This window comes from Poecilia formosa, unplaced genomic scaffold (genome assembly GCF_000485575.1).
Source record: "Poecilia formosa unplaced genomic scaffold, Poecilia_formosa-5.1.2 Scaffold475, whole genome shotgun sequence".
Classification (NCBI taxonomy): Eukaryota; Metazoa; Chordata; class Actinopteri; order Cyprinodontiformes; family Poeciliidae; genus Poecilia; species Poecilia formosa.
In genome coordinates this window covers 143,713-153,065 of record NW_006800414.1, presented here as the reverse complement: position 1 = coordinate 153,065, position 9,353 = coordinate 143,713, and the positions used below count along the sequence as shown (strand labels likewise).

The following is a 9,353-nucleotide window of genomic DNA, read 5'->3' as shown; positions in this document are numbered from 1 at the left end:
GTAAGATACACACCACCCAGGAAAATTGTGAGGTCAGAAAAACTCTGCAACAGGACATACATTGAAATAATAATTTCCCACTAATCTTGACTTTATTAAGTAGGAATCTAGAATCCAGAATTTTTGGCCCTAAGTTTCACCAGAAACGCTTTTCTTCTTCTGTTGTCATGTTAACATGTTTCACACAAAATACCACTGATGAGGCATTGCCTTCTATCCTCATTTCCTTTGTGAATAATTATCAGTATCGTAGAGCAGAATCATAAATTGCATTTCCACCAACCATTGATGTTATACTGGTCTTATGGCCACTAAGCTATTTTTGTTAGGTTCCGTGTTTCTGTGTGTTTATTTTTGAGTTTCTCTGTGTTCAGTCCTGTGTTCCTGTGAGTCTCTGTCCTGTCCTCCCCGTTGATTGCTCCCCAGGTGTGTCCCATTCCCCTGATTACCCCGTGTGTATTTAAACCCTCCTGTTGTCTGTGTTCCTCGTCGGGTCCTTGTCGTTGTTTGTCTACGTCTCATTGTGGTTCTTACTCGCCAGTAGAACTGTTAAGTCCTGGTTTGTGTTTGTTTCCGTCTAGTCCGTTTTGACAGTTGCTACCGGTATCTAGCTGCGTGCTTGTTCCTGCCGTGCTGCCTGCCTTGGACTGTTTCGAGCCTCATCTTATCATTAAACCATCATTAACTTCATACCTGGGTCTCTGCGTTCATCTCCTCACCATCAACTACACCGTTCTATGACAATTTTCTTCAGTTTCTGGATTACAGTTAGCTGGTTGTTAACTTCTAACCCTAACCTAACAACAAAATTTCTGATGTGTCTGTCATATAATTGCACAGTTATTGCCACTGATATTTTCACCTCATCATAACATTGACTGTGGTGTTTTTGTGCTAGGACCTCCTTGCTGTAGGTTATGGTGAGACTGACTACAGAAACCATGGACCAGGCCTGGTGTGCTGCTGGTCTATTAAAAACCCGACGGTATGACTGACTTCAGTTCATGTCTCCGCAGTAAACAGATGTTTGTGTAGTTTGAATGGGTGAATGACTGAATGTTTTGGGGTCCTCTGGACTTGATAAAGCACTGTACACGTACAGGTCATTTACCGCTTCACTGTCAACAAGTAGCTCTACATATCAGTCTATAGAATGTTCAGCAGCCTTTGGACTCGTGATTTCTACTACATTTGTTCTGTCTTGTCATTGTCACAGTTTCTAGTTGTCCTTCAAGATAGGCCATTGGTTGGTTAGGTATGTCGAAGCTTCAGCTGTTTTCCTTCTTCTCTTCCTGCAGTGGCCTGAGCGAATCATTAACTGTGACAGCGCTGTAACAACTGTGGATTTCTCATCCATCAGCCCTGGGCAGCTGGCTGTGGGAATGTGTGACGGCAGCATTGCTATCCACAATATGCAGAGTGCAGATAATAAGTCACCTTTCATCAGCAGCCGGTGAGGAATGAGCGTTGGTGGATGGTGCAGCTCTCTTATCATTATTTAATTAGAGATGCACCGAAATGAAAGTTTAGGCCAGTAGTGACACCGGCCCAAACTGTGGAATAGATATGGGTTTTCCTCCTAACTCTTCCACACTGTAAAGAAATGATCACACTGTTGAGATTCCTTCTGTGCTTCAGTTAGACAACCCACAGTCACTATGACACGCCCTCTCTTAATACACACAGCAACAAAATGGAAATAAACTTTGATAATTAACACCAATGCCAATGTAAATGGCAACATATGGTACATCCCTGAGTTACTTTCCTGTGTTGCTGTTCTGTTTCTTCCGGTATGCAGTGAATGTGCCAAAAGACACCTTGGGCCAGTGTGGCAGCTCAGGTGGAACCAACAAGAACTGAGCTTCACTGGAGAGGAGAAGGTTGAATCTCTGTACTCTGTGGGAGCCGACGGCAGAATCTGCAAGTGGTTTGTCATCAATGGTGGCCTTGACTGTACAGGTACAGTTCTCCACTGTAAAATCTGCCTTTTCAATTTCCAGCTCACAGTGCTCTTTGAGGCAAAGAGAAACAAAATGAAACATTAAGTTATGTAAAGCCTTTATGGATTTTCCTAACATTTTCATGTGAAAAACAAGATGCATATCCATATGTTCCAAATACAAGATGTTTAGATATATGAAGAATTAATATAGATATTTAAAGGGACAGTGTTATGTTTAATAAACTTTTTTGAACTTTACATCATGTTATCAAAAACATATGTGGAGTGTTGCCTTGATTCTTTCATGTATGTTTTGAGAATTCTTTTAATCTCCCATGGCAACCATTCAGCTGTGCAGAACTCCTGGGTGGACCTAGTGCCACCTTCAAGATGCAGCCCTTCTAAGCTCCCCAGTTACTCAACTCCTTCAGACTAGCCAGTAACAATTAGCAAACAGTTGGTGGAACTGTGCATCTGCTGAGCTCGTTGTGAGCTGCTTCTCAATACAGCAGCTGTAAAAATGTTGTTGAAGGATTAATAGAGGAGTGATATTGTGATGACTTCCTGAAGGTGGAGTTTCAGAAAGAGCAGGAGTTTTTAAAGAGACAGAGGCCCAATTTCAAGGTGCTAAGTATCAAAGTTCAATTTCTTTTAAGTCATATTTGATATACAAGGTGGGCCATAAGTTTCCATACATAGGAGAATGTAAAATGTATATTTCTTTTATATTTCAGATACCCAAGAAGATGTGTTTGACAAAAGAGTAAAGAATTGAAATTATACTGATGGATGGATCGGGAAGCAGTTGCAGGTTGCACAAAACTTTAACAGAAAACATGGAACCAGCATCACACACGACACTGTGGCAAAACTTATTTGCAAGTTTCAGAAAATGTTGCAGATCAACCATGAAGTAGTCCAAGATGTGCAGCGATTACACAGAGTCCCACAAAAATAAAAATGGTTGTCCACTATAAAATGTTTATTTTTTCTATGTATGAAAACTTTTGGCCCACCCTGTATATACCATTTTTATAACAACTAGAGGTAATAGTTACTTGATTGTGCTAGACATTTCCTCTATGTGTCTGGACAACACATACTACTATTACTTTAAGATTGAAAAGACTTTAAAATGTTTCTGTGAGCAAATTTATTCCCACTTAAAAGAGCTAAACTCACTACATTAGTTGTGAAACAACCTGGATATTAAGAGTAGGGCGTTGTTTTGTTAAAATGCATTAAAGTCACTTTTTTTCTTCAGTTAAGAATATGCTCTTAATAAGATTAACAACTGAATATTTAATTGGTTATTGTATAGACCTGATGAAGCTCAAGAAGATGAATAACACCCTGAGAAAGACTGAACAGAACAAGCCAGAGAAGACAGCAGAGTGTGTGCTGTCTGTTCTCACCCCTGGTCTGTGCTTTGACTTTCATCCAAGTGTAAGTTGCTCTAGAATATCTGTAAGTTACTGGCTGCTCATATGCCAGCTGGCTCATAGCATGTTTCTGTTTGTGGCACCATGCTCCTCCAGGACTCCAACATCTATTTGACTGGTACCTGGGAAGGTAACATCCACAAGTGTTCCTGCTCCAACGGTCACCAGTTTCTGGAAACTTACAGGAAACATTTTGTAAGTTTGACACAGTAAAAGTCACCTCCTCTTTCTGAGACTTTATTTCTTCCACTGCAGTGAAATCCACCAAAACTAAGTCAAACTTTCTTACATAATGTTACTGTTAACGGTGGGATGCGATTAGGAAATTTCTCAAATCATTTTAATTCAATTCAAGTTTTTTTCATCAAGGGCAGTGCAGTAAACAATGTTACATGATAAAAACAAGCAACTATTGTTTTGTACAAAGGTTTTCTAGCCACAGACTAATTTGTAAACCCTGTCAGGCCTGTCACAATAAGCAATAAATCAATTATTGTCATGATAAATTAAAACAAGCTCAATAATTTCCATTTGAATTAGTTATTGTTTTTTCTTTTCTCTCTTTCTACCAAAAACTGGATGATGAAAGTCTTCAGTCTTTTGCTTTAGTCACAACTAGCCCCTTTTTGAAGGACAAATTTGTTTGCAGAAATGTCGTAATTCATTAAATTGGGTGTTTCTGTAGTTTTGCTTATTTCAGAAATGTAAAATGTCTTTCAGTTCCAGTGTTAAATGTTCATTAATATTTAAAGTTTATTGATCTTTGAGAATGTGCTCCCGCATTATTATACCATTACCATAATATTACTTGAAAATTGTCTCAAACAACAATATTATCAGTAATTGCAATAATTTCTGGGACAATTTATCATTGAGCAAAATTTGTTACCATAACAGGTCTAGCTGATTAACAGCTGTCAATCATTTTTTAAAGAATCAACTACAAACATTTGGCCCAAAAAGTGTTTTAATTTTGAATAAAATTTGGTTACTTACTGAATCAATAAATAAAGTAATTTGTAGTATGTAGAAGAGCAAGTTCTACATGACCTTGGCGGAAACTGGAGTGTTGTGGATTCCAGAATTCTGCTTCACTTGGTGGCAGCGTGTTGGACAATGTTCTTTTTGAAAATGGTATTTTTAAATTGACTAGAGTATTTTTTGTTTGTCTGGTATAAAGTAAAAACTGAAAACGTTTTGAATGAAAAACATGTTAGCATAGCAACACAACAGCTGTTATTTGCTCTCATCAGGGAGTCTCAGTACATACCAGATGTTCTCTGGCTTTAGATTTTAAATTTTAAAGTCTCTGCACTAACAATATTCTGCACAGAATGTGCCACATTTAATTTGGATTTTTTAAGATGATTTCTAATGTTACTGTGTTTTTTTTTTCTTTTTCTTTTTTTTATACATCACAATAGGATCTGTGCACTTTTGAGAACAACAGTAAGTTTCACAAACCCCAGTTCTGGTGGCTTGTTCACTCCCGACTGTAGCAAAATGATAATTCTCTAGGAACCTGCAGCTGTTGTTGGCCATTGGAACGGAACAGTAGCACCACAATAATCTACATGGAACTGATTATGAACCACGATAATGTGAAGCAATAATCCTTAGAATAAATAACATAATTTGAGTGGCTTATTTATGTTTGTGGTGTTTCCTGACAGTGTCCTGTGAACTGCATCACATGGTGTCCTCTCCATCCTGATGTGTTCCTAAGCTGCTCCTCTGACTCCACCATCCAACTCTGGAAGCAGGACTGCATTAACCCTTTGTTAAGCTTCACCTCCAACCAGCCGGTGGGTGAAGTCAGGTGGTCTCCAAAGCATGCCACAGTATTCAGTGCTGTTAACGAAGGCCAGCTTGAGATCTGGGACCTGAATTCCAGCTTGTAAGTCTGAGGAATTTGCTTGTTTCATTTCACTCTGCCAGTAAGCACATCAGCACGCAGAAAACAACTGGAAACAAGGGGAGAAAGTGAACCAGATTCTATAACTTCCATCTTCCAGCTTGGACCCAGTCATCGTGCAGCCTGCTGCTCCTGGACTGAAGATGACGTCCCTTCTGTTTGCATCCCTCACAGACTGTGTTGTGGTAGGAGACAGTGATGGCCAGGTGACGGTGTACCAGCTGCAGAACCTCCATGTTGGAGAGAGCAGCCAGGTAAATCACACAAACATGTCAGGCATACAAGGGACATAATGTATCTTTTGAAGTACCAAAATCCAGACATGGAAGATCATCATTTAATTAATAATTTAGTTAGCTCCATTTGGTCATTTATGACCAAATATTGAGCAATTAAAGTCAGAGCAAGAGGAATGTTTATGACATTTTATTGCTGGCAAAGATGTCATGGCCCTAATTCACATGCAATTTCTGGTAAGCTTTATCAGCTGGTGCACTACGTTTGTCACAGCTATTTCTTAGAAATTTGGTAAAATCAGAACCAATTAATTTAAGCTTCAGTAGAGTCCTTTCCTCCAGCAAACAATTGTTTCTCAATAGCCGAGGGTCCGGACCCTCTGGACAAAGCAAAGCTTTGAACAAGGGGCTGGTTTTACCAGAGGGTCCTTCATAGTAAGTAAACCATGTGTGTTCAATGTACAACCCTTTTTTATTCCACCAAAAAGGGTTTTTCCCTGAAACACAAGTATTCTGCATCAGAAAATGTTTTAACGGTGCATTTTCCGATGCATGATGTTTTCTGAAAATGAGCAGCAACTATAAATGAGACGTAGAAGAATATAGCAGAGAAACAGAAGATTACCAAGACAGATTTAGTTTTAGTTTCAGATAGTGAAGTACAATGTGGTATAAAATTCATATTGCGATATGTATTCTGATGGGTAACAGCAATGATATTTATCATGATATGTTTTTGGTATAAAACTTACGATGTAAATGAAAACAGACACTAATTGAGTGGACTCAATTATACAGTCATCAATTAGCTAACATTATCTGCATCCAACAGCATTACTCAACTTGCATTACAGTATTCTGTGAGAAATACTTATTAAAATCTTCTGTGAACACAAAGTGAAATCACAGCAGTTCATTTGAAATCATCTAAATGGTTTTATTGTGTCATTGACACTTTAACACACTCAGAATGTGATTTGGAACCTGATGTTTCAGGGAGATGTTATTCAAGACCTCCTCCGCTCTGCATCTCCCAAAGAACTTCAGGAGACTTTGATGTAGTGGACCCAGAGCACCATGATGCATCTCTAGTTTAAATGTATCTACAACTTTGCAGCTACAAGTTAAATCCATCCATCCTTCATCAATAGCTTATCCCTGCTCCAGCAGCCATTGGATTGGAGATGAGGTCCGTCCGGTTGCCAGTCCATCACAGAAGTGATTTAGAGAGATTGATTAACAGCCTCATTTTTGTTGGGGAAACTGGAGTACCTGGAGAGAACCAAGGTATGAACGGAGAGAACCAGCAAACTCCATCCAGACTCCAGGTCAAGATTTGAACCCAAGACTTTCTTGCTGCAAGGCAACAATACAACCAAACTGCTCCAGAACATAAACCACAGTAGCAATTTCACTGAAACAAGCTGCTTCTGGTGAATGCGAGTCATTCAGGCTGCAACAGCATCTTAACTGGTCAAATTCAGATGCATTACTAATGTAAATTATTTTATTATAATTATTATCATAATCGTGTTTCTCAGTATTTAACCTGCTGATCATGGTTCAGAGCTACCAAGGAAAACAAACTGATTCTAATCTCAGGTTAACTGGTGCATCTCTAATAGTTATTATCTTGTTCAGTGATTTATTAGCCAACAATGTTGAGCCAGTACAGTCTTTGATTTGGTCAGCATGGTGATATAAATGAAATCTTTAATAAAAAAAAAGTAATGTATAGCAGCCAGTCTCGAGCCTGGTTCTGTTGGACGTTTCTCTCCACTGTTGTCCTGAGCTTTTCCTCAGGAAGAGAGAGGCTGTAGAAGGGACGATTCAGAGCAACCTGCTGGCTTTCTGACTGGAAACTTTAAAAAAAGTGTCACTTTATGATCAGCTGGGTCTGTCTGTTTTGTATTAGAACTGGACTGGAATAACATGCATGTTATAAAATGTAATTTTGATGGTGACATCTTCTCAGAGCATTCATTTTACAAGCATGATCACTAGAAAAGAGTATTTGTGTAGATTACAGCCTGTACACACCTGAACAATTCTGAGCAACAACTAATCACTAAATGGTATCACAGTTACAACAGATGAATTCTCACATTATGTCAGCCTTTATTCTTCATTTAAGGATCAAAACTCTGCAACACTGTCAGGAACAAACCATACATCAAGAAGATCATTTAAGAGAAAAACTACTGTTTAAATAATGCGTTCTGTAAACTCCATCAAAGGTCATCGTTGACCTCTGATCGAGCTCACCATCATCGTAACAGTTCTGAAATAAAAATATAATTTGCATAACAAGATTAGAGATTAGCAAAAAAAATAAAAAAAAATAAAAAAAATAAAACAAATAGAATTCATTTAATACTTAAAAATGTTTTGGGATAAAAATCCCCCCAAACATTTATGATGATAGAAAGTATTGGTGTTTTGTTTTGTTGAATAAAATGTGTGTTTCTTCTTATCAGGAGTGTTATCTAATGTTTGATGTCAATTCATGTTGTATGTTCTGAACTAACATGTTTCATTTATATGAAGCCTCAAATAATAAAGTTGTTTCCTGTTTCTTCATTGTCTTGGTTTTTTTGTTGTTGTTTTTTTTAACATCCATATGAATTTATCATTATACTCTAAGCCTGTTAATTTTAACATGAGAAAGAAAAGCTTTAAATTGGTCATCACAATACAGGATACAACACTGAGTTATTTTCTCCATATGCTTTTAAATTTTAAATATTAGATTTACTTCCAGTTAGAGGAGGGCATTTATCGTATTGTCATATTGTATTTATTGTGATAAATTTCTTATAAGGATTTTGATTTATTGTTGCCAAAATAAATTCCAATTAATGTTTAAAAAAACAAAACTGTCTATATTGTTGGGATTATTACTTTTGCTATTTTCTCCACTGTTTGCTCAATGAGACATTCTAACAAGTGTTTTAGCATCATCCTACATAAAAAAGAAAAATCACCATCAAAAATAAGCCAAAGAAGCAAAAGGTTCCCAGCAGAACATCGGTCACTGTCTTTGTCCAGCAGGTGGCAGCATTGTGGTAATATTCAGCTGGTTAATATTCAGCTGGTTAATATTCAGCTGGTTTGCCTCTAGCAGACGATGATGGGTGTAGTCAAAGTCTGGATGACAGCACCGTACAGAGCGGTGTCTTCAAGGTATTCTGTTTGTGCCACAAAACATGTTCTTCGTGCCTCACTTGAAAACTTCTGTCAGTTCATCTCTAAAAGGTCTGTTGTCGACATCAGCAGTTCAAAAGCAACGTGTTGCTGGGTTAATATTCAGACAACCAGCATCAGTTGTTCATGCTTAATACAGGGAAAATATAATTCTTAACAGTTGATTTGTTCATCGAATGTTCTCGCAAATCAATGAAGCACAGTTCAACAGCTTCATGAACACAATGTTTAAGGCCTTCCCAGACTCTGGCTGATCCAGTTTTGTGATCTGCTCACTGTCAGATCCGTAACCTTGTTCTCCCAGCTGAGTTCAGTGAATCAGTGCAGGCCTGGTGCTGATTAGACTAAGGCTGAAAGGGCTGAGGGGAGAGGCATGCAGTGTCAAAGTTAGAGATGGAAAGAGAGAACAAGAAAAAATGGTGTCTGTGTCGCCCAGCATCACCCACCTCTTGATCTGTGTGACAGTGGAAGAGCTTCTTCTAAGCTTCTTAGAAGAGGATGGAGGAAGGGACAGGCTGATTTTAGGTGACATAGGGGGAGGGAGGATGGAACAGTGGGACGCCTTTGACGTGTTTGACCTGAAAGAACGGTAGAAAGAAATTTGGCATCTT

At 38.3% G+C, this 9,353-nt stretch overlaps 1 protein-coding gene across 1 annotated transcript in view; it reads left to right on the top strand.

Annotated features, from left to right (window-relative positions):
- The window catches only part of dnai4 (dynein axonemal intermediate chain 4), a 16,705-nt gene extending 8,174 nt beyond the window's left edge, over positions 1 to 8,531 (top strand). The window contains exons 8-15 of the mRNA XM_016664270.1: positions 899 to 985; positions 1,299 to 1,453; positions 1,802 to 1,962; positions 3,267 to 3,391; positions 3,484 to 3,582; positions 5,061 to 5,284; positions 5,403 to 5,556; positions 6,535 to 8,531. Of these exons, the coding sequence (XP_016519756.1) occupies positions 899 to 985; positions 1,299 to 1,453; positions 1,802 to 1,962; positions 3,267 to 3,391; positions 3,484 to 3,582; positions 5,061 to 5,284; positions 5,403 to 5,556; positions 6,535 to 6,600 (1,071 nt within the window). The 3' untranslated portion in view covers positions 6,601 to 8,531. The remainder of the gene's footprint in view (positions 1 to 898; positions 986 to 1,298; positions 1,454 to 1,801; positions 1,963 to 3,266; positions 3,392 to 3,483; positions 3,583 to 5,060; positions 5,285 to 5,402; positions 5,557 to 6,534) is intronic.
- Positions 8,532 to 9,353: the final 822 nt, after the last annotated feature.